We start from the raw sequence: 26,409 nt of genomic DNA, 5'->3' as shown, positions 1-26,409 counted from the left end.
CCACATGAGAGATTAATGCACAAAATTAAGGGACTGGGAATAGCTGAAAATGTTAGCTCATGGATAAATAACTGGATAAAAGATAGGGAGCAACGAGTAGCAGTAAATGGATCATACTCAGATTGGACAAAGGTAATAAGTGGCGTCCCCCAGGGATCAGTACTGGGCCCTGTTCTTTTTAATATTTTTATAAATGACTTGGAGCAAGGATTAAATAGCGACATCTCTATTTTTGCAGATGATACTAAGTTAAGTAAGGTCATTAGGTCAGAGCAGGATGAACTCTCTTTGCAAAGGGATTTGCTAAAATTAGAATTATGGGCAAGTGAATGGAAAATGAGATTTAATACGGAAAAATGTAAGGTTCTACATTTTGGAAGTAAAAATAAGCAGGCTATGTATTTTTTAAATGGGACAAGACTTAGCCAAACACAGGAGGAAAGGGATTTGGGAGTAGTAATAGATAACAAGCTAAAGATGAGTGCACAATGCAGGGCAGCGGCTTCAAAGGCTAATAAGATACTAGCATGTATTAAAAGAGGCATTGATTCAAGGGAGGAAAGCATAATTCTGTCATTATATAAAGCCCTGGTAAGACCTCACCTTGAGTTTGGAGTGCAGTTCTGGGGACCGATTGCTAAAAAAGATATTGCAGAACTAGAAAAAGTTCAGAGAAGGGCCACAAAGCTAATAAGGGGATTGGAGAAATTAACCTATGAGGAGAGGCTAGCCAAACTGGGTCTGTTCTCTTTAGAAAAAAGGCGCTTGAGAGGTGACATGATTACTTTATATAAATATATTCAAGGCCCATATACAGAGATGGCAGAAGCTCTTTTTATTCCAAGAAAATTGTTTCTGACAAGAGGTCATAATTTAAGGTTGGAGGAAAGGAGATTTAATCTCCTGCAACGGAAACGTTTTTTCACTGTAAGAGCAATAAAATTGTGGAACTCATTACCAAAGGAGGTAGTGAATGCCAATACCATAGATACATTTAAAAATAGTCTGGATACATTTCTGTATATAAACAAAAAATTCATGGATATGATTGCTAGTATTAAATGGGTCACATTTTAATGGGGTTATTTAAGCTTAACTGGAGCTTTTTGTAAGTATTTTAGATTTGTATAGGTTGAACTCGATGGACTTCAGTCTTTTTTCAACCTTATCTACTATGTTACTATGTTACTATGTAATTACCTACAATTAAACCTAACACTACACTATCAATAAATTAATTAAATACAATACCTACAAATAACTACAATGAAATAAACTAACTAAAGTACAAAAAATAAAAAAGAACTAAGTTACAAAAAATAAAAAAATATTTACAAACATAAGAAAAATATTACAACAATTTTAAACTAATTACACCTACTCTAAGCCCCCTAATAAAATAACAAAGCCCCCCAAAATAAAAATGCCCTACCCTATTCTAAATTACTAAAGTTCAAAGCTCTTTTACCTTACCAGCCCTGAACAGGGCCCTTTGCGGGGCATGCCCCAAGAAGTTCAGCTCTTTTGCCTGTAAAAAAAAACATACAATACCCCCCCCCCAACATTACAACCCACCACCCACATACCCCTAATCTAACCCAAACCCCCCTTAAATAAACCTAACACTAAGCCCCTGAAGATCTTCCTACCTTATCTTCACCATACCAGGTTCACCGATCGGTCCAGAAGAGCTCCTCCGATGTCCTGATCCAAGCCCAAGTGGGGGGCTGAAGAGGTCCATGATCCGGCTGAAGTCATCATCCAAGCGGGAGCTGAAGAGGTCCATGATCCGGCTGAAGTCTTCATCCAAGCGGGAGCTGAAGAGGTCCATGATCCGGATGAAGTCTTCTATCAACGGCATCTTCAATCTTCTTTCTTCGGGAGCCATCATCTTCCATCCGACGCGGAACATCCTCTTCTCCCGACGCCTACTAGCCGAATGAAGGTTCCTTTAAGGGACGTCATCCAAGATGGCGTCCCTCGAATTCCGATTGGCTGATAGGATTCTATCAGCCAATCGGAATTAAGGTAGGAAAATTCTGATTGGCTGATGGAATCAGCCAATCAGAATCAAGTTCAATCCGATTGGCTGATCCGATCAGCCAATCAGATTGAGCTCGCATTCTATTGGCTGATCGGAACAGCCAATAGAATGCGAGCTCAATCTGATTGGCTGATCGGATCAGCCAATCGGATTGAACTTGATTCTGATTGGCTGATTCCATCAGCCAATCAGAATATTCCTACCTTAATTCCGATTGGCTGATAGAATCCTATCAGCCAATCGGAATTCGAGGGACGCCATCTTGGATGACGTCCCTTAAAGGATCCGTCATTCTTCAGTTGGACGTCGCCGGATGAAGATGGGTCCGCGTCGGAGGTCTTCAGGATGGAGCCGGTCCTCATCGGATGAAGATAGAAGATGCCGCTTGGAAGATGATGGTTGCCGGTCCAGATGTACTCTTCTTCCCGGATAGGATGAAGACTTTGGAGCCTCTTCTGGACCTCTTCAGCCACCGGATGATGGATCGCCAGCCCCCGCTTGGGTTGGATGAAGATTTTGGAGCCAGGACGGATCGGTGATACCTGGTGAGGTGAAGACAAGGTAGGATGATCTTCAGGGGCTTAGTGTTAGGTTTATTTAAGGGGGGTTTTGGTTAGATTAGGGGTATGTGGGTGGTGGGTTGTAATGTTGGGGGGGTATTGTATGTTTTTTTTTACAGGAAAAAGAGCTGAACTTCTTGGGGCATGCCCCGCAAAGGGCCCTGTTCAGGGCTGGTAAGGTAAAAGAGCTTTGAACTTTAGTAATTTAGAATAGGGTAGGGCATTTTTTATTTTGGGGGTCTTTGTTATTTTATTAGGGGGCTTAGAGTAGGTGTAATTAGTTTAAAATTGTTGTAATATTTTTCTTATGTTTGTAAATATTTTTTTATTTTTTGTAACTTAGTTCTTTTTTATTTTTTGTACTTTAGTTAGTTTATTTCATTGTAGTTATTTGTACATATTGTATTTAATTAATTTATTGATAGTGTAGTGTTAGGTAATTGTAGGTATTTTATTTAATTAATTTAATGATAGTATAGTGTTAGGTTTAATTGTAACTTAGGTTAGGATTTATTTTACAGGTAATTTTGTAATTATTTTAACTAGGTAGCTATTAAATAGTTCTTAACTATTTAATAGCTATTGTACCTGGTTAAAATAATTACAAAGTTGCCTGTAAAATAAATATTAATCCTAAAATAGCTACAATGTAATTATAATTTATATTGTAGCTATATTAGGATTTATTTTACAGGTAAGTATTTAGCTTTAAATAGGAATAATTTATTTAATAAGAGTTAATTAATTTCGTTAGATTAGGGGTTAATGTTTGAAGTTAGGTGTCGGCGATGTTATGGAGGGCAGTTTAGAGGTTAATACTATTTATTAAAGGGTTAGTCAGACGGATTAGGGGTTAATAACTTTATTATAATAGCGGTGCGGTCCGCTCGGCAGATTAGGGGTTAATAAGTGTAGGCAGGTGGAGGCGACGTTGTGGGGGGCAGATTAGGGATTAATAAATATAATACAGGGGTCGGCGGTGTTAGGGGCAGCAGATTAGGGGTACATAAGTATAACGTAGGTGGCGGTCGGCAGATTAGGGGTTAAAAAAATTTAATCGAGTGGCGGCGATGTGGGGGGACCTCGGTTTAGGGGTACATAGGTAGTTTATGGGTGTTAGTGTACTTTAGAGTACAGTAGTTAAGAGCTTTATGAACCGGCGTTAGTCCAGAAAGCTCTTAACTACTGACTTTTTTCTGCGGCTGGAGTTTTGTCGTTAGATTTCTAACGCTCACTTCAGACACGACTCTAAATACCAGAGTTAGAAAGATCCCATTGAAAAGATAGGATACGCAAATGACGTAAGGGGATCTGCGGTATGGAAAAGTCGCGGCTGAAAAGTGAGCGTTAGACCCTTTTTTGAGTGACTCCAAATACCGGAGTTAGCCTAAAACCAGCGTTAGGAGCCTCTAACGCTGGTTTTCACGGCTAACGCCAAACTCCAAATCTAGGCCTTAGAATCTCCCAATTTAACACTGTTAATGAGATGAGCCTGGGACACCCACATTTTTCCCTAAGCGAGGGGGAAGGAGGCACTGGCGGCAGAGCGGCCGCAAACACCAGCATTGGAAACAAACCATCTCCGAAACTACTACAGATGGCCAAATCACAACCTCGGAGGGCTACTCGATCCCACAACAAGACATAGTTGTGAACATTTCGGATCATTCACTGAGTGAAAGTGAATCTGTATTATTACAAAAAGGTTTGTCCTTTTGCCCTCTCACAGACTGACTATTTTGGTATTTAAAAAAAAAAAAAAAATAGATGTTAACCGCTTCTTTCACAATGTTAGGCTTAAATACTGGCATGCTACCACCCATTTGGGGGATATTATACCTACTAAGTTGCCATTACAGTTTAAATCTAAAACTGACACATAAGCCAAAGTTTGTGATTTATTTCCGGCCACTACTATTCTGCAATGTGATTCGTCCATCAAAAAATCTCTTAGAATCAAAGATCTAGGCCTATGCAATAAAAGTTCTTTCTGCCCACAAAACACACATCACAGTATAGAAACATTTGAAAGATTGGTATTGCATGACTAAGACAGATAACAATCTAACATCACACATAAGAGACAAAAGGGTAAACAGAAAACTGTTAACTTTACTGCTTCTGAGAGATTGGCTTTAAATAATCTGAAAAACAATAGCAATCTCATTTTGAAGCCTGCCGATAAAGGCGTAGCCACAGTAGTCCTCAATAAAGGTGATTACAAAAAAGAAATTTACCAACAATTGAGTGTCCAAACTGTTTACAAAATAATATCAGGTAATCCAGTTTTTAAGATAAACAATGAGATACAGATGATTGTGAAATTTGCATTAAAATATGAAATAATCGATTCTAAAACTGCACAATTTTTACAGGTCAAGGATCAGGTAACTCCGGTCCTTTATGTGCTGCCCAAAATTCGTAAGTCCATGACTGCTCCACCTGGCTGTCCAATTGTGGCAGGTGCCAACTCTATCTTCTCCAATGTGGCGATATATCTGGATATTAAGGTCATTGGTGAAGCAGTCATGCACTTGTATTAAAGACACAAATGATTTTTTGGTGAAGATAAAAAATATGCAGTTGCAGAGTTTATTCTATATAGTCTTGATGTCACAAGTCTTTATACCTCCATATCACATGCTAGTGGTGTGGGCTCTGTCAGCAATGCATTACATTCAGTTGACTTGTATTCTAATTTGGAAATTTACTTCATTTTACAACTCCTTGAGGTGATTCTATATATCAACTATTTCCTATTTGAAGATGAGTTTTATCTTCAGCTAAAGGGGACAGCTATGGGCTCCAATGTCGCCCCTAACTATGCCAATATCTACATGAACTCATTGGAAGAAAAATTTGTATTTGAATACCCAATGTTTCGTCAGTGTGGTGCCACATGGTGGCGCTACATTGACGATATTTTTGGGATTTGGCTGGGCGACGTTGGGGCTCTGGAGTCCTTTGTGGCTGATCTTAACAATTCTACAACTAATATTAACTTGAAATTAAAAAGCAGTGAATTAAGTATTGACTTATTGGATGTGACTGTGATAGAGGACGGATATGGGTTTAACCCCTTAACGACCAACGACGTATGGGGTACGTCCTGCAAAAAAATGCAGTTAATGACCAAGGACGTACCCTGTACGTCGTTGGTCTTTGAAAGCAGTGGAAGCGATCCTGATCACTTCCAACTGCTTTCATGCTATAGCAGTGATGCCTCGATATTGAGGCATCCTGCTATAACATTTTTTAGCCGTCCGATGCAGAGACAGACACCCTGTGGCCCTCTCTGCATCGGCCATTGATGGCCATGTTCGTTGGTGGGTGGGAGCTTACCCAGGGAGGCGGGTGGGTGGCCGGATCGAGTGCGGGCGTGCGCGTGCACGAGAGCGGGTGCGTGCACGGGAGCGGGTGCGCGTGCGGGCGGGTGGGAACCCTACACTATGGAACAATGGTGGTACTCGGTGGGAGCACAAGGTGGTACTCGGTGGAAGTGAGGGTGGGCATTTAAAAAATATTTAGCGATCTGGCAGGGGTTGGGGGTTGAGGGAGGGCAGCTACACTACAGAAAATAGTATTTTTTTAAAAATAAATAAAAATAACCATATTTGATTTCAAACTGGGCACTGGCAGACAGCTGCCAGTACCCAATATGGCGCAATAAGGCAGAGAGAGGGGGGATCAGGGAGGTTGGGGGCTAAGGGAAGATACTACAGAACATAATTATTATTTAACCCCCCCCCCCCCAAAAAAAAAAACCCTCTTATTTTAGTACTGGCAGACTTACTGCCAGTACTTAAGATGGCGGGGACAATTGTGGGGTGGGGGAGGGAAGAGAGCTGTTTGGGAGGGATCTGGGGGTGTGATGTGTCATGTGGGAGGTTGATACCTACACTAAAGCTAAAATTAACCCTGCAAGCTCCCTAAAAGAGAACAAAGATCCAAGAGCGCCAACAAAAAAGAGTCAAATAGACCTACTATTTAGAAATGCAGGGTAAAAAATAATAATAAATAAACACTATAGATTCCCAGGGTCTAATACTTAGTCATAAATATTGCACATATACATATATAATTAATCCTGGAAAGAAGAAAGAATATATACTCTTACCAAGTTTATGTGCAACAAAGGTAGATATAAACTGATTATTTTGTAATGATAGTTCAGAAAAAAGTTCGCAATTTTCCTCCACACTGTCTTGCTGCTCCTTATATTCCACTGGTGTAAAGTCCGTGGTAGCAAAACTGAAAAGGATCCCTGTCAAAAGACACAAGAAAACAGGAGCGCAACTCCGTGCACCAAACAGTACACGGATGATCTAAGTGTAGATTTAAAACAATTTTAATGGTGATAATATATATACAAACATCCAAACAAATGATTCCAAACTCACATAGTAACCCTCAAACATATGAGGTATGTCAGCACACAAAAAAGGGGAATGTATGTCCCACTGCTGGGCTTTTCCTCTCTCTCCACGCCCACTTTACGCTACGTAGGACGTACTCTGACGTTTGTGTTAGGACCTGGACTGGAGCCGGCTATTTGCAGTACAGCGTCTATCGCATTGTGAGCAGAGAGGGTCCGTTTTCCATGAGAGGGTTTACCCGCTGGCTATCGAATAATCTGGGAGAGAGAGAGGAAAAGCCCAGCAGTGGGACATACATTCCCCTTTTTTGTGTGCTGACATACCTCATATGTTTGAGGGTTACTATGTGAGTTTGGAATCATTTGTTTGGATGTTTGTATATATATTATCACCATTAAAATTGTTTTAAATCTACACTTAGATCATCCGTGTACTGTTTGGTGCACGGAGTTGCGCTCCTGTTTTCTTGTGTCTTTTGACAGGGATCCTTTTAAGCTCCCTAAAAGCTCCCTAATTAACCCCTTCACAACTGGGCATTATACACGTATGGTGCACAGCAGCATTTAGCTGCCTTCTAATTACCAAAAAGCAAAGCCAAGGCCATATATGTCTGCTATTTCTGAACAAAGGGGATCCCAGAGAAGCTTTTACAACCATTTATGCCATAATTGCACAAGCTGTTTGTAAATAATTTTAGTGAGAAACCTAAAATTGGGAAAATTTTACGTTTTATTTTTATTTGTTCGCATTTGGCGGTGAAATGGTAGCATGAAATATACCAAAATGGGCCTAGATCAATACTTTGGGTTGTCTACTACACTACACTAAAGCTAAAATTAAAACTACAAGCTCCCTACATGCTCCCTAATTAACCCCTTCACTGCTGGGCATAATACACGTGTGGTGCACAGCGGCATTTAGCGGCCTTCTAAATACCAAAAAGCGATGTCAAAGCCATATATGTCTGCTATTTTTTAACAAAGGGGATCCCAGAGAAACATTTACAACCATGTATGCCATAATTGCACAAGTTGTTTTTAAATAATTTCAATGAGAAACCTAAAGTTTGTGAAAACATTTGTGAACAAGTGAACATTTTTTTTTATTTGATCGCATTTTGTAGTGAAATGGTGGCATGAAATATACCAAAATGGGCCTAGATCAATACTTTGGGATGTCTTCTAAAAAAATATATATACATGTCAAGGGATATTCAGGGATTCCAGACAGATATCAGTGTCCCAATGTAACTAGCGCTAATTTTGAAAAAAAGTGGTTTGGAAATAGCAAAGTGCTACTTGTATTCATTGCCCTATAACTTGCAAAAAAAGCAAAGAACATGTAAACATTGGGTATTTCTAAACTCAGGACAAAATTTAGAAACTATTTAGCATGGGTGTTTTTTGGTGGTTGTAGATGTGTAACAGATTTTGGGGGTCAAAGTTAGAAAAACTGTGTTTTTTTTCATTTTTTCCTCATATTTTATAAATTTTTTTATAGTAAATTATAAGATATGATGAAAATAATGGTATCTTTAGAAAGCCCATTTAATGGCGAGAAAAACGGTATATAATATGCGTGGGTACAGTAATTGAGTATGAGGAAAATTACAGCTAAACACAAACACCGCAGAAATGTAAAAATAGCCTTGGTCCCAAACGGACAGAAAATGGAAAAGTGCTGTGGTCATTAAGGGGTTAAGACTGATATCTATACAAAAGATACCAATAGAAATAGTTAATTATGTTTTGATAGTGCTCATCAGCCTTCTCGTTAGGTTGCTCCCATGTAGCCAAATGCTTAGAGTGAAACGCATTGTAGATGACCAAGAAAAAGCTGTAATTAGATTGTCTGAAATGGGTGATATATTTTATTACCTAAGGAACTTATCTCTGACACTATTAAATTTGTATTACCTATTCAAAGGGAATCCTTGTTAAAACCTAGGGCCCTTAAGGCAATAATAAAGCAATAATAAAAGAATCACATTTGTGTCTGAATTTTGCAGACAAAGTAAATTTATATCAAGGATTGTGACATTGGGGTATCCTCCAAGGATGTAACCCTGATATTGAGGAGTTCTGCCAGTATCCAATGCCGGCATATAAACGCAGCAAAAACTTGAAAGATGTTCTCATCAAAGTTGACATTGGCTCTGGCAGAGCTCATCAACAGAGTTACATCACTAAAAAGAGTGAAGGATGTTTTACCTGTGTGTTTTGCATACCTAATATACATCAATGGTTGCATTGATTACTGTTATTCTGTTGCTAAGTATACTGTGTAAATAATATTGGCAACATTGTATATGTTCTGTATCCTTGCGGTTTCCTAGCTGTCTTTTAATTTTAGCATTGTTACATAAATGACCTGAAGAGGGCGCTAACTACTGTGTTAATCATGCACTCTTTTAGATTGTAAGGTTTAAATTCCCAGGTATACGCCTACTTAAGCAGGTGTGCAGCGCTCATTATTTTATCACATGATTAAGGGGCAATGACCCGAAAGATTGTGTTTATGTCTGATCCTGTCACAAAATAAAGTATATTCATTTTATCATATGAGGAATTTCTCCATTGCCTTTTTCCTGGGACACCTAGCCACAAGAAGGGGCTGATAGCAGAATCGCCCCCTTCCCCTGCACATGAAAATACCCATTATACAAACAGAAGCAGTCTGAAGTCAGTATACATCTAAAATAGGGCTGGGCAATATGGGTGGGAAAAAAACCCCCCACGATTGTGATTTTATTAAAAATTACTATAACACCTTAATTTTTCAATAAAATGTTTATTTAACAATACAGAATCTTACTGTACATCCTACAAGCAACCAATAATGAACATATATAAATAAAATATATTGTAAAATGTAATCAAACTCAATAATATGCGTCACAGAAGGTAAAAAAAGTCAGTAAGGCACTTTAAAGTTTTTGTACAATGCTCACTTTATTGCTCACAACTTTGAGCTGTCCAACCATCATACCACCGCCACACCACTCCCAGATGAATGCTCCCACAAACACTCTGCAATCTCTTCCTAAATGGCCTTTTCGCGGGCATTCTCGGGTCCGCCTATGGCCGCACACTGGTCCGCCTCTCATCCTCCCTCTCTGTCTCCGTTTTCATGATGAACAGAGTATTTTTTTATTTTTTTTTAAATTGCGTACTCTCGTGGTTTTTTAAAATGCGGCGATTAATCACGATTTAAAACCGCATCCGCGATTAATCGTGTAGCCCTAAAAACTTTGGGGCTTGGTTAGGAGTCTGAAATTCAGCACATTATTTAAAAATGAGCAAAACTATATATTTTTACAAAAACACTCCCAGATGGGCTATATGAATGCATCACGTACAAAACATTTATGCAAAGAAAAATATAGTGTTCAATGTCCCTTTAATACATAGAAGAAGACTTATAAGTTGGAATGAAAGCTCTGAATATTTATGGAAGTTATGTCTTTTCTAGTCAGTATGAATACTTATCAATTGGATTGGCTCTTCAAAAATAGTTGTTAAAACTCATGGATAACGGGCTATTGCTACCAGAGAGGGGTTGCCATTCCATCCAATGACTCTGATAGTCAACTTAGGTACTTAATTCACAGTCTACCAATAACTGGGACATTGATATGTAGAAATAATTATGAGACACCAAATGCTCAATATATATGCAGAGATTACGTTTGTTGTTAAAAAAAAAAAAAATAAGAAATCTGTTCAAGACCTTCACAGTCTATTGAGAGTATGTACAGAATGATATGACAGAACAAAATAAAAGTGGGTGAAGGCTCTGAGAATGTAATTCTGGTTATAGCAGTGAGGTAACATAACTAGAAATCTGTACTTATTTAGTGCTAAATTCCCAGAGGCCATTATAAGAAAGATTGTTAGTACCTTCCCATATTATGAAAACAATTTTTTTTTGTTTTTTTCTTTGCTCAAAAAATAAATACATTTCCTATTCTTCATGCCAATAGCATATATGACTATAACTGATAGTTTATCCTTATTTACATGCACATTTGATTTATAATTATTATTTACAGACAAAAAAATTAAAAAAACACTACCAAATGCATGCAGTCCTGTTTGTAGAGGAATAAAAGGGCATAAAGGTTGTTTAGTTTCATTTTAACCTTTTTTTAAATACCAGAAGACAGGCAATTACATTTTAAATGTATCCAACATTATGAATTGAGAAACAATGTGGATTGTTTCACAATTGCAGGGCAGTTGAACAAAACAAAAGCTATTTTTCTAACAATTTTTTTATATATATTTATACATGTACATACACACAATATTCATTTCATTAGCAAGATCAGCACCCCTTACCTAATCTGAGCACATTAAATATATATATATATATATATATATATATATATATATATATATATATATATATATATATATAATTTTAAAACCAGCTGCACTTTTGTATCATAATCTACACAAAAACAAAAAAAAAAAAACATACAGCAGTTTCTTTTACAGAAAAAAAAACCTTTACATTTCTGGCACCCACAAAATAATGTGATCAGTCATTAGGTGCCGAGGAAGTGAGTCAAAAGATTGTAGCATGTGTGATTTCAAGCAAAACCCTCCCCCCATGACGTAAACCTGCACAGATTATTTCTAGCAGTCAGCACAGGGTACCTGTATTGCTATTGGTGGGCTCTGTGTCAGCAGACATCAGAAGATAACCGTCATTGGTCTGAGAATTACAACAGAAGAAGCAGCTGTCAGTTAGCTGCTGCAAATTTATACTGGGCAGCGAGAAACTGCAGTTAAAAATGTTCCCAATTACACATTCACTGTCTCTTTACAGTATTAGAAAAATTAAGAAACCAAGCAGAAATGTTAAAAGTCAGTACACATTCAACAATACAATATACAGTGAAAGAAAACAATGGTTGTCAAACTAGTTTACTTAGTGGGCTTTCTTGAAAAACCATTTTAAAATCAAGAATAAATTAGTAGTTGAAGGAAAACTGCTTTATGAGATTTATTTCCCATTTGCCCTCCAAAATTTTAGAAATAATGAAAGTAAATATTAAAAAACAAAACAAAACAAAAAAAAAAACAACAAGCACAAAAAAAAAAGTTTTATTCAAAATATTTTAGTTACGCTTTTATATTCTCCAAAATGCAATATTATTTAATACGCTAGTCTAGTAAGGTATAGTGAGTCTATTATCCCTGGATATTCCTTCTAGGTAAATGTACTCTAAAGATTAAAAAGTATACTCCATGGACACAAGACTTGATTTGCAAGCATGCCTACAAAGCACATGCTAATTACCCAAATGAATTTTGGAGCCATATTGCTATACATATTTTAATTAATAAGGGACAAACTCCATCTCTGAGACCAACACTAATTAATAAGTCACACAGCAAACTACTCCTAATATAGGTATCTTTAGGCAATTGCAGTAATTAACAAATTATTGATGTCTACAAAATACTAAGAAAGTGAACATTTTGAAAAAGAACTGAATAAGTATAAAGTTTAAGAAGATACTAACTCGTTAGACTTGAATAAGAATAACTCCTTTTTGAAAATGTGCTTTAACACATGTGATATTGGTTTTCTAAATAAGGATTAATTAGAACCATATTGCTTTTAAATATTGATAGATGTGAGCAAACACCTCCCTTAATGGGAAAATAAAGTATTTTTAAATATGTAGTATATATCAGCAATTAAAGGGCCATACTAGTAAAAAAAAAACTGACATGCTTTAATTTGTTAGAGCATGTAAATTAAAGGCTATCTACAAAAAGGTCCCGTGGAGCACTGAAGGTCAAGCAGAGACCGATGCAAATAGTTGCACATCTGTGTCATGGCCCTTTAAGCTAAATATTTGCATACAAAATACATGAGTCTCCTGTCTGCCACACTTGGGACCAATAATAAAATGATTTCTGGTGTGCTGTCAGATTTCACTACCTATCAGATTTTTCTACCACGTCTATTGCACATGCGCAAACCTGCATCACCACATTGCACAGATGATCCTAAGACATCTGTGGAATGCGATTACGCCGGTTTGCTCATGCGCACATAATTAGATGCAGTAGGAAAATCTGATGGGTAGGAAGATCTGACAGTGGCGTCACATGCACATGGGGTGGAGGTAGCACATTTCAGAACAGTTTGCACAGCTCGCAGCGCATGCACAGAACACAATTAAACAATACATAATATTATAAGCTAATAAAATAAAATTAAAAAAGGGACATGAAACACACATTTTTTCTTTCATGATTCAGATAGAGAATACAATTTTGAACAACTTTCTAATTTACTTCTATTATCTTGGTATCATGTGTTGAAGGAGCAGCAATGCACTAATGATTTCTAACTGAACTCATGGGGAAGCCAATCACAATCAAATATATATATATATATATATATATATATATATATATATATATATATATATATCCACCAATCAACAGCTAGAACCTAGATTATTTGCTGCTCCTGAGCTTACCTAGATAAACCTTTCAGCAAAGGATAACAAGAGAAGGAAGCAAATTAAATAATAGAAGTACATTGGAAGGTTGTTTAAAATTGTATGTTCTATCTGAATCATGAAAGAAAAATTTTCATGTCCCTTTAATGTGTCATATTTCTCGGTAAAGGGACAGTCTACTGCAGAATTTGTATTGTTTAAAAAGATAATCCCTTTATTACTAAATCCCCAGTTTTGCATAGCCAACACTGTTTAATATATACGTTTTACCTCTGTGATTACTTTGTATCTAAGCCTCTACAGACTGATGCCCTATTTTAGTTATTTTGACACAGTCTTGCATTGTAGCCAATTAGTGCTGACTCTTAAATATCTCCACGAGAGTAAGCACAATGTTTATCTATATGGCACTCACAAACTAGTGAGTCTAACTGTGAAAAACTGTCAAAATGCCTTGAAATAAGAGGCCTCCTTCAAGGGCATATGAGCCTACCTAGGTTAAGCTTTCAACAAAGAATACAAAGCACATTTGATGAGAAAAGTAAATTGATAAAATGGCATGGGCCCCTATCTGAATCATGAAAGTTTAATTTTGACTAGACTTAAAGGGACATGATACCCTAATGTTGAAGCGCGTGATTTCATTTTTACATAGGAACATTTGGCCCCCAGCATGAAGGGGTTAAATTGTATTATTTTTTTAGCCGCTACAATCGCGCAACATTAAAATAAGGTGACACTGTACTGAATGGATTTAGTTTTAAAGGGACACTGAACCCAAATTTTTTCTTTCGTAATTGAGAGAGCATGCAATTTTAAGCAACTTTCTAATTTACTCCTATTATCAAATTTTCTTCATTCTCTTGGTATCTTTATTTGAAAAGCAAGAATGTAAGTTTAGATGCCGGCCCATTTTTGGTGAACAACCTGGGTTGTTCTTGCTGATTGGTGGATAAATTCACCCACCAATAAACAAGGGCTGCCAACTGTCCTGAACCAAAAAATAGCTTAGATGCCTTCTTTTTCAAATAAAGATAGCAAGAGAACGAAGAAAAGAAAATGATAATAGGAGTAAATTAGAAAGTTGCTAAAAATTGCATGCTCTATCTGAATCACGAAAGAAAAAAAATTGGGTTCAGTGTCTCTTTAATTTTGCAGTCAAACTGTACCAATTGAGTTTAAAGGGACAGTCTACAATACAATTGTTATTGTTTTAAAAGATAGATAATCCCTTTATTACCCAGTTTTGCATAACAACCTCTGTGATTACCTTGTATCTAAGCATCTTCTGACAGCCCCCTGATCACATGACTTTTTATTTATTATCTATTGACTTGCATTTAGTACTGTGTTGTGTAAGACCTTAACCTTTTAATGCCGTTATATTCCGTCATAATTACACTGCGCTTTAAAGCCGTTATGACGGAATAGAACGTCATAGCTAACGGCTGTCCTGAAGCCTTCTGTGCTTTCAGGATTTGATCGCGGTCTGGAGGGCGTTCCTAGGGTTGTAGGGACTACCCCCAGACGCGATCCAATAATTGAAATCTCGCAATCGTGTGCACGATCGCGTGGTTTCAATTTTTTCGAAAGGGTTAAATAAGGGTTAGCACAATGTTATCTATATGGCTCACAGCAGTCCCCTGTTGTGAAAAGCAAATAAAGAAAGCATGTGATAAGAGGCTGTCTGTAGTGGTGTAGAAACAGGCAGAAATTTAGAGGATTAAATGTAATAAAGTATAATAATATAACAATGTTGGTTGTGCAAAGCTGGGGAATGGGTAGTAAAGACGTTATCTATCTTTTTAAACAATAACAATTTTAGTGTAAACTGTCCCTTTAATTTTAATAACACATTTGATACAGTGCAATGTTTAAAAAAGGACTATTTTAAAATATTAGTATCACACATGCAAAGGGCTAGATTACAAGTGAAGCGCTAATTTATCCCGCACCCACAAACTCGTAAATTCGCCCGTTTACAGGCGCACAAAAAATAACCAGCCATTACTAGTGCAAGCTCGGGGTAGCAATTAGCGCTCTGAAAATTGATCTCTGGTTAATTTTCTAAATGTCCCCCAATTGCCCCAAAATACAGTGTAGTGTAGTTAAAATAATAAAAAAAAAAAAAAAGTATTTTTATTTTTTCTAAAGGGACATGAAACCCAATTTTTTCTTTCATGATTCAGAAAGAGCATGTTATTTTAAACTTTTTAAATTTGCTTCCTTCTCTTGTTATCCTTTGCTGAAATGTTTATCTAGGTAAGCTCAGGAGAAGCAAAGAACCTAGGTAGTGCATCGCTGCTCCTTCAAAAAATGATACCAAGTGAATGAAGCAAATTAGATAATAAAAGTAAAATTGTAAAGTTGTTTAAAATTGTATGTTGTACCTAAAATATTTGTGTTTCATGTGCCTTTAAATAATAACTACATAAAGCAGTTATGAGCTGGTCTGGGGTGTTAGAAAAAAAAAAAACAGCACTGAAAAGTGCCTTTACATTGCGGTATATGGGGAACTGTGTGTTCTTTATATATATATATACTGTATGTATATGCTTCTATACATATACTGTATATGTATGTGTTAATATGTGTATATACACAAATATATATTTATATATATATTCATATCCTATATTATAAAAGGCCAAGTATGTTTGTCCGGCTCAGTCATGTGCAGTAGAGACTGCAGCACAAGACAAACATACCTGGCCTTAACCCCTTAACGGCCGATGCGCAGTAGAGACGGCGCTGGTCATTAAGCAGCGGTGGTGACTATCATTGTTTGCGTGGGAGGGTTAGGATGGAGGCGGATGGGCGGCCCATCGCTGGGGGGGCGAAGCAGGTGGAATCGCTACGCTGCAGAAAAAAATAAAAAATGTTGAGAGCGACAGGGAGGGGGAAGGAGGTAGAAGGGATCCGAGTGGATGGGGGGGGGGGGGGGGAAATCAGAGGGTAGGGAAAGGTTTTTGGAGGGAGAAGTGGGTAAAGAGGAGGGGGGAGGGAGTTGGACACATTTTGGCCCATGTACACGGACTTTAAAGTGAATCTCAAGTTAAGGGTATTAGATAAAGTCAAGCGATAGAAGTTAAAAAATTAATGACACTTTCTTTCATGAAATTGTTGGGACATACTTATCTTCAGAGATATTTAAAATGAAACACTGTAGGGAGCAGAGCTAAAGCTCCAGTCGCCATTTTCATCAATTGATTGACAGATGACTCATCTGCAATCAACTAATCGTTGATCAACTAATCGACGATTGCCCCGGGGGGGGGGGGGGAACAATGATTAGTTGATTGCAGATGAGTCATTTGTCAATCAATTGATGAAAATGGCGACCAGAGCTTCAGCTCTGCTCTGTACAGTGTTTCATTTTAAATATCTCTGAAGATAAGTATATCCTAACGATTTCATGAATGAAAGTGTCATTCATTTTGTAATTTCTATCTCTTGACTTTATCTAATACTCTTAACTTGACATTCACTTTAAGACTAGTACATGTATATTTAAATGTGCTGCCCATCGCTGTGCGACTTACCCCCTTCACTGCACAAGGTTCTCATTCCGTGGCTCACCGCATGAGAACGAGGCTCCCACTGGAGCCTATGGAAGCGCGCAAGGTCGCATTCGCATTGCACCTAACTTGTAATACCAGCGCACATTTGTGTGTGCTGGTATTACTGAGTGGATCGGTTACAACTGCCAATAATACATTTTGCAGTATTTTTTGTCATTATGTTATAGCAGATGCACGTGTATAATTGAAAAGTATGATTTTGCTTTGCTAAATTGCAGTGCAAATTGCGAGGTACTTTTATTTTATTTATTCAATTTTTGCTGTAGAAAAAAAAAAAAAAAAAAAAAAAAGTCTTATTCCATGAAATATACTAAAGCAAAGTTTAATTACAATGGAAAAGAAAAACATACTTTCTTATATTTTCTGTTTTCATGGATATGTTAACAGTCAGGTGCCACCTGTGATATCTCTGATCACATGGTAACATACAAGATCATGATGAGCCCATGCTTTTTATGAACAGTCGCCTGCTTCCATTACTATTTTACAGAGGTTGCTTGGAGACTCTGAGCATGCAAAATTTGTGAATAGTTTCCGCCAGGGAATGACAAATCCTTTGCGTTAGGAATCCACAGCTTCTACATATTTACTTCTTGCTGCTAATTTCTATATATCCTCTTCCCAGGGGATCTACAGACAACTGGTGTAACCAGGAACTGCCACCTGCATGAAGTAAACTGCTGACTGTGCAAAGGTGAGAGAGAGGAGGGAGGGAAGAGCAAAGGAAGAGGTAAGATAGCTCTGAATCTGACTGTCCAAACGGCAGCCCCAAGAAATGGCAAGTGGCTTTGCCAATATATACCACAAGGGAGAAAGTAGCACTATGCTGCCACTCCTTGAGCCACCATTGCAATCCTAAAAAACTTTTTCTATGTGCCAGGGCTCATTTTTTAGGCGTCATGGTACATATTTGTCAAGCAGGAGATGATGCAGCAGAGTACTGACATAGGCACCAATAAGATGGTGGACTTGTTGATTTATCACCCATAGATTTCATATTTACAGATCACATCATGCATATTATTAGGCCTCTTTAGTCAAAAATAACATCCTCTATTGTGATTTTAAACTTTAATCCCTTCATGCTGGTACTATAGTGTTAACATTGGAATGAAGTTCCAATATAAACGCTATTAATAAAAATGAAATCACACGATCATTGATTGGATCATTGGGCACGGCCTACGCTGCTAGGCACACCCCCAGGCCAATTCTTCATTTTGTCAAAGTGGGAAGCTGCAGGACGCTGTATATGGTAGGACTTTCTATGCCGTCCCGACGGTGTTAAAGCCATCACTGTTAGGGCAGCATGAAATGACGTAATGGCATGAAGGGGTTAAACAGACATTCTAGTGGAAAGGGTACTGTACTTTGTTACAGCAGTTCCTTTTTTAACAAATTCTTTCACAATGGGCCTGATTCTCTAAAGCTCTGTGGTGTGGTGAGATCTAAGACATCTCCTCAGTACTGTGAGGTCCCTCAAAAATTTTTAGATGGGAAATTTTAGTTTGAAAGTTATCTTGCTATACAAGGTTCTGGATGTGAAGGAAAGACATAAAAAAAAGAACGCCCCCCCCCCCCCCCAAAAAAAAAAGAAAAAACAACCCAACTAAAAACAGATTTTATACAATTTCTCTCCATGCTAGCAAGTATTTTTTGTTTTTTTTTTACTAAAGCTCTCCGCTCTGGCAGGTTATCTAAGGGGTCTTGTTGGTACTGTGAGGTGCTTCAAACAATTTAATAAAGGCAAATGTCAACTTTAGAGTCATTCATCTCACTATTAAGGCTTCTGGATGTGAATAAAGGAAAGACACATGCATTACAATATAAAAGAAAACAAAATTAAAGATACAGTCCCAGCATGCTCCTCTGCCATGCCAAATAAAGATACTGCTGGTAAGGCTGGCATAATTATATATCTTCTCCTCTTTGGTTTGTTAAATCCCTTATCTGAATTTAAACGGATATGAAACCCCAAATTTTTATTTTGGGATTCAGACAGCACATACAATTAAAAAAAGTTGCAATTTTTCTACTATTATCAAATTTGCTTTGTTCCTATTGTGTTCTTTGTTGAAGAGATACCTAGGTAGATGTCTACTCTAGAGCACTACATCGCAAGAAATAGTGTTGTCTAATGTTTTTGCAAATGGACAACATTCTTGCAAAACTGCTGCCATATTGTGCTCCAGACAAGTGTAAGTTTCTGTGGTTACGTCCCTGCTTTTCAACATAAGATAAACAAAGAAAGAAAACAAAGAAAGTTTGATAATAGAAGTATATTAGAAAGTGGTTTTAAAGTGAATGTCCTATCTGAATCATGAAAGAAAAATTTAGGGTTTCATGTACCTTTAAACTTAGAGGCAAAATATAATTTGCTAAAAAAATAAAAAAAACAGCTGTAACTAAACAGAACAGTTTATTTTTGTATAGCAAATGATTCAGGACACTCTCCTACCACATGAGATATCTCCATTAAAGGGACATGGAAGCCAATAGGATGCTGGGTATTTACAACACTTGCATACTTACTATTGCAGGATGCAAAAAACATTTAGCCTTTTTACAACACAAGTGTCCAACCCTTTTCCATTGAGGGTCACGGTGGAATTTGCTTTTCTCAAGCAAGGCAGACAGGCATATTATAAAAAATAATAATATATATTGTAGAACAAAAACAAAACTCAGATGAGTGGAGTTATAGTTTTGCTCACACAATTGCTAGCAGTTTGAGATATAGATATATATATATATATATACATACACACAGGTGAAACTCGAAAAATTAGAATATCGTGCAAAAGTTCATTTATTTCACTAATGCAACTTAAAAGGTGAAACTAATATATGAGATAGAATCATTACATGCAAAGCAACATAGTTCAACCCGTGATTTGTCATAATTGTGATGATTATGGCTTACAGCTTATCAAAACCACAATCTCAGAAAATTAGAATATTACATGCAATCAATAAAACAAGGATTGTACATACTGTAGAACAATATTGGACCTTTTGAAAAGTATAAGCATGCATACTGTATGTACTCAGTACTTGGTTTGGGCCCCTTTTGCAGCAATTACTGCCTCAATGCAGCGTGGCATGGAAGCTATCAGCCTGTGGCACTGCTGAGGTGTCTCATGTCTCATCTTTCTCTTGGCAATGCCCCATAGATTCTCTATGGGGTTCAGGTCAGGCGAGTTTGCTGGTCAATCAAGCACAGTAATCCCACGGTCACTGAACCAGGTTTTGGTGCTTTTGGCAGTGTGGGCAGGTGCCAAGTCCTGCTGGAAAATTAAGTCAGCATCCCCATAGAGCTCGTCTGCGGAAGGAAGCATGAAGTGCTCCAAAATCTCCTGGTAGACGGCTGCGTTGACCCTGGACTTAATGAAGCACAGTGGACCAACACCAACAGATGACATGGCTCCCCAAATCAACACAGACTGTGGAAACTTCACACTGGACTTCAAGCATCTTGCAGTGTGTGCCTCTCCATTCTTCCTCCATACTCTGGGTCCTTGGTTTCCAAATGAGATGCAAAATTTGCTCTCATCAGAAATGAGGACTTTGGGCCACTGAGCAACAGACCAGGTCTGTTTTTCTTTAGCCCAGGTAAGACGCTTCTGACGTTGTTTGTTGTTCAGGAGTGGCTTGACAAGAGGAATATGACATTTGAAGCCCATGCCAGGATCCGTCTGTGTGTGGTGGCTCTTGTGAAAGTCTCCATCACTTTTGAATGGCCTTTTCCTGACAATCCTCTCCAGGCTGCGGTCATCCATGCTGCTTGTGCACCTTTTTCTTCCACACTTTTCCCTTCCACATAACTTTTTATGAATGTGCTTTGATACATCACTTTGGGAACATCCAACTTCTTTTGCAATTACCCTTTGAGGCTTTCCCTCCTTATGGAGGGTGTCAATGATGGTTTTCTGCACAACTGTCAGGCCAGCAGTCTTTCCCATGATTGTGATTCCTATTGAACCAAACTGAGAGACCATTTAAAGGCTCAGGAACCCTTTGCAGGTGTTATGGCTTAATTAGCTGATTAGAGTGGGACACTTTGAGCCTAGAATATTGCACCTTTTCACAATATTCTAATTTTCTGAGATTGTGGATTTAGGGTTTTCATGAGCTGTAAGCCATAATCATCACAATTATGACAAATCACGACTTGAACTATCTTGCTTTGCATGTAATGAGTCTCTCATATATTAGTTTCACCTTTTAAGTTGCATTAGTGAAATAAATTAACTTTTGCACGATATTCTAATTTTTCGAGTTTCACATGTATGTATGTATGCATACATACATACATACCACACACACACACACCAAGAATATTGCATTGATCAATGATACTTTCTAGTTGGACCAATAATACATATAAAATGTATGGCTGGCCACATATCGCTCTGAGACCACAGGCCGGATAATATTGTTTTAGAGAGCTGAGTCAATAGAAAAGAATATATATATATATATATATATATATATATATATATATATATATATATATATATATATATATATATATATATATATATATATATATATATATACACACACACACACACACATACACACACACATACTGTATATATAGTCAAAGAATAAATACATTTCTATATAACCCTGGAGTGACATAATTGTGAGCTTTTACTTTAGCAAAAATATAAACACATATATTAAAAGGGACAGAATTATATTGGAAATAGCAAAGTGTCTAAAGTATGTGTGCCCACCACAGCCAATATAGTTGACCGTTGCATGCTTTGCTATGTATTTCAAACACAACTTTTTTTGTCTTTTTTACTTGGCATTATTATCAATAGTTTAAGGGATACTAACCTCACATTTTTTTTCTTTCATGATTCAGATAGAGCATGACATTTTAAGCAACTTTCTAATTTACTCCTATTAACAATTTTTCTTTGTTCTCATGTTACCTTGATTTGAAAAAGCAGTAATAAAAGGTTAGGAGCCGGCCCATTTTTAGTTCAGCACCTTGGTAGAGCTTGCTGATTGGTTTGCTACATTTAGCCACAAATCAGCAAGTGCTACCCAGGTTCTGAACAAAAAATGGTCCGGCTCTAAAGCTTACAGTACTGCTTTTTCAAATCAAGATAGCATGAGAACAAAGAAAAATTGATAATAGGAGTAAATTAGAAAGGTGCTTAAAATCTCATGTTCTATCTGAACCATGAAAGAAAAAAAAATTGGGTTTAGTATCCCTTTAATAAAGCTGAAATCATAAAAACTGACCTATAGCTTATGAAATGTGTTTCTTTAGTGGCTATCCCCACTTGCTTAACATTGGTGTTTTAAACTCATATCTACAGATACACTTGTCATCTAATCGACCTTGGAGTAATTACGAGCTGATTGCTGTATGTCTCTTCAAAGTCTGAAATGTAACAGACCTAGTTTATATCTGTCCCCATATTATAAGAAGCAGTAAGTATATTATATCGCAATGATTCTTCTCGACAAAGGTCTAGTTTGAATAAAACTATATTTTTTCATGAATATGAAGGCTTGTATGTGTTTATCAATAAAACACTATAAATTGTCCATATAAACCAGTTATGATCTGTGCATTTCCTGCATTGTGTGACTAATGCTAAATGATTTACATGCAAATACATTTTTTAACTTAAAGGGATAGTAAACCCCAAAATTTTCTTTTATGATTTGGATAGAACATACAATTTTAAACAACTATCCAATTTAATTCTATTATCAATTTTTTTTTTCATTCTCTTGTTATTCATTGCTGAAGGGACAGCATTGCACTACTGACAGGAAGTTGAAAATATCAATTTAGCCAATCACAAGAGACAAATGTGTGCAGGCACCAACTAGCAGCAGCTTCCACTGGTGTATGATATGCGAGTATTCATTTTTTACAAGGGATACTAAGAGAATGAAGCACATTTGAAAACAGAAGTGAATTTAAAGGGACACTGAACCCAAATTTTTTCTTTTGTGATTCAGATAGAGCATGAAATTTTAAGCAACTTTCTAATTTACTCCTATTATCAAATTTTCTTCATTCTCTTGGTATCTTTATTTGAAATGCAAGAATGTAAGTTCAGATGCCAGCCCGTTTTTGGTGAACAACCTGGGTTGTTCTTGCTGATTGGTGGATAACTCAAAGACCAATAAGAAAGTGCTGTCCAGAGTTCTGAACCAAAATTTTTTTTTAGATGCCTTCTTTTTCAAATAAAAATAGCAAGAGAACAAAGAAAAATTGATAATAGGAGTAAATTAGAACATTGCTTAAAATTGCATGCTCTATCTGAATAATGCAAGTTTAATTTTGACTTTCCTATCCCTTTAATGGGTTTTTATACACATTATAATAAATACTTCTATCCATGTGCTTTTAAAAGGAACTCTAAGTTTACCAGTAAAAAAAAAAAAGTTTACAAGTAATTATGTAATTTTCCTAAATTTAAACCTTTACAGACTTAACCCTGCTAAATTTATTTCCAGACAATAATTTACAGGATATGCAAATCATAGACAATCTGCTAAATAAGTAACATACAGCATATCCACTACATAATGACATTTTGGACAGATTTTGTTATTTGTGACATATATTGCTAGCAGTGCAGTACAAGATGTATGAGTGTGAGAATGCACTTTTCATAGCTAAGAATTCAGATAGATCTACCATCTACTGGTCTTAAATAGCATTACTCAATGTCTGTTAGCCATGTGAAAGCAGTGCAATTCAGACATCATTTGCTGACATGTGAGCAACCAATCTCTTGTTTGGAAAGAAGATTCTGGCTGGGAAGACCCATTAGATTAACAGGCTTCTTTTTCACACGTGGATTTCAGCACTGGAAGAACTATTAGACAAAACAGGGAAGATGTAACAAACAGCTTCCACACAAAGCTGCACAAATAAAATCATACAGACACATTGTTTTTTTCACCATGAAATAATTGTTGCATTACTGTGATGATACTTAGCACAGAACAAAGTAAAAATAAACAGAGATAGAATGTGGTCTTTTAAAAACGAAGTTAAACAACTTGAGATTTTCTATATAAAATGTTTAGCTTTGCTTAATTAAACATATTGTCATTACTAGAATCACAACCTGCTGACTTCTGAAGGCTAACTCTGCTACATATCTATTCCTAACTGGTTTTACGAGATAAGAACTGGAAAACAATTCAATTTATACTAACTTTATGACAATGGCTACCCTTGTTATCTGCTGACTAAAGCCCAGATTGGCTCCTCTAAATAAGGCAAATAGTGGGTGGAGTTTGGCTACTGACAAAATAATTGCAGTAAAAAGAATGCTCATTTATTTTAAAAGTGTTTAGACTTGGTTGTTGTGTTATTTTATACTAGCAACACAACAACTGGGTAATCACAATGTGTTTACTGTCCTTTTAATAGCTAGGAATTGTCCAAAATAGTAAACAACAGTAAGCAGTCGCTAAATCGCCATCTCAGTTTTACCAGGGCACCTTGTAAAATAGTCTGTAGAATTTTCTTTAGGAAAAAAACTCACTGTAACATATTTGAAACATGCTGATTTACCATTTAAATCAAGATCCCTAATTAAACTGCTAAAGCAAGGTTGACAAATGTGTTACATACAGCTGAATGAACACTTCAACTTAGCAAAGTTCACATCTGCTTTTATGTATGCAAACTTAAAAAATAATACAAAGGATTACCACAATCCATAAAAAAAACTATTATGAAGACATTACAGTCTCACACATAGGCCCCACACCTTACAGAGCACACCCATTATTACCATAAAGCACAATATTATTTCTATGCCATCATTAATGAAAAAATACTATTATTTAACATTATAATGCATTTTACAAATGGGCCTACAGGAAAATATCCCAATTAGAGTGAGGTCTAGAATGCCATATTTATTATGAGGCAGAGGGCCTCATACCCTCTGTTCATATAGGTTTACATGGAGGACATTCATGCTTAAGATACACTGATTCCTCATGTCAGCCAGTCCATAGCATCCCTCAGTGACCTGTACACTGAAATGACTGTTCACATTAGTCACATACCGTGAACACAAATTACATAGAGCTTCCATTCATTGAGTTTATGGTAACAGGGCCAAAATCCCAAGCTCTCGTTAACTCTATGTGCTTTAGATCTAGTTGAGGCCATTGCAGCCTTTTTAATACATAAATGAAGCAAAAGCTGTATGCGATAGAGCACATCATGCATGAGTGTGCTTATTCCTGGATTGCACCTAACATGAGAGTCTCGCCCTCTCCAGCAGCTAACGGGTTAAACTGATGCTAGGTTGAATGGACTAATTCATTAAAAAAAAACATGCACAGTGGTTGCAGCACCTACCAGTTCTCTTGCATCCATTGAATGGCTTCATTTTCGTTAAACTGCTTCTCGAATTCATATTCTTGCAAAGTCAACACTGACATGTTCATTTGGGCGACCTCGTGTGTGATACCTGGCAGAGGAGAATGAGCCTGATCCCTCTGTGTCTGTTGCTTATCTATGTCACACACCTCCTTCCGATCCCCTCTCTGGGTGTCTCTCAATGACTCTTAACTGTACCCTTCATTTAGCATTGCTTCTCTACTCGCCCTATCCTCCTCCCGGGTCACAGCCTCCCCTCCTCTTTTCTTCTGCATCCACCCCGACAGAAACACACTGCAGCACCACGGTCCTAAAGCCCTTGTAGTATCAGATGCTGTATCCCCGACAGATACTGTATCCCTGTCTCTAACTCGCGAACCAGCAGCAAGCACCTCCCTGCTGCTCTCACAGCTTCTCTAGCTTTAAAGGGACAGTGTAGGCAAAAACAAAAGTGGCTGATTTAAATAAAGCATTATGTGTAGGTAAACTGCAATATACATCGATTGCCATTTTTGCAGATAAAGCCCTTAAAACATTGAGAAAGGGTTTGCTGGGTTTTTACTCATGGATACATATGCATGTAATGCTCTTTTTAAGCAGAGCAATGGTTTTCCCTCACTCCCTAACTAGCTTGCTCACTGCCAGTCAGGGACTCACTAGATGACATGCCTGGCTTTCTTATGCATGGACTTCACAGTGTAATGTGCTGAGCTAAGAAACCTGCATTCTGTATTTAAATCAGAACAACAGAGCTAAAATCCAGCAGCCCTGTCTTTCCCCTCTGATGTCAGCTTCTACTTCCCCTGCAAAGCTGCACAGGTTACCACGGCAATCTATTAGCCTTTGGAGACAATGGAGCTAAAAAATCTGACTTCTCACACTCTGCTCTGTGAAATATGATGCTGCTTCTACAAGCTCGTTACACACAGAGCTGTGTGTGAGAAGAAGGAAGTTAGATTTTAGCTCCAGTGT

At 37.2% G+C, this 26,409-nt stretch overlaps 1 protein-coding gene across 1 annotated transcript in view; it reads right to left on the bottom strand.

Moving 5' to 3' along the window:
* ELOVL6 (ELOVL fatty acid elongase 6) overlaps window positions 1-25,794 on the bottom strand; it is a 308,961-nt gene extending 283,167 nt beyond the window's left edge. Inside the window, exon 1 of the mRNA XM_053703541.1 lies at window positions 25,417-25,794. Coding sequence (XP_053559516.1) covers window positions 25,417-25,505 — 89 coding nt within the window. The 5' untranslated portion in view covers window positions 25,506-25,794. The remainder of the gene's footprint in view (window positions 1-25,416) is intronic.
* Between the last annotated feature and the right edge of the window lie 615 nt (window positions 25,795-26,409).

The sequence above is a fragment of the Bombina bombina genome, chromosome 2 (assembly GCF_027579735.1).
Source record: "Bombina bombina isolate aBomBom1 chromosome 2, aBomBom1.pri, whole genome shotgun sequence".
Classification (NCBI taxonomy): Eukaryota; Metazoa; Chordata; class Amphibia; order Anura; family Bombinatoridae; genus Bombina; species Bombina bombina.
Note: the sequence above shows the minus strand (reverse complement) of the source record. Positions and strands in the feature narration are given on the sequence as shown.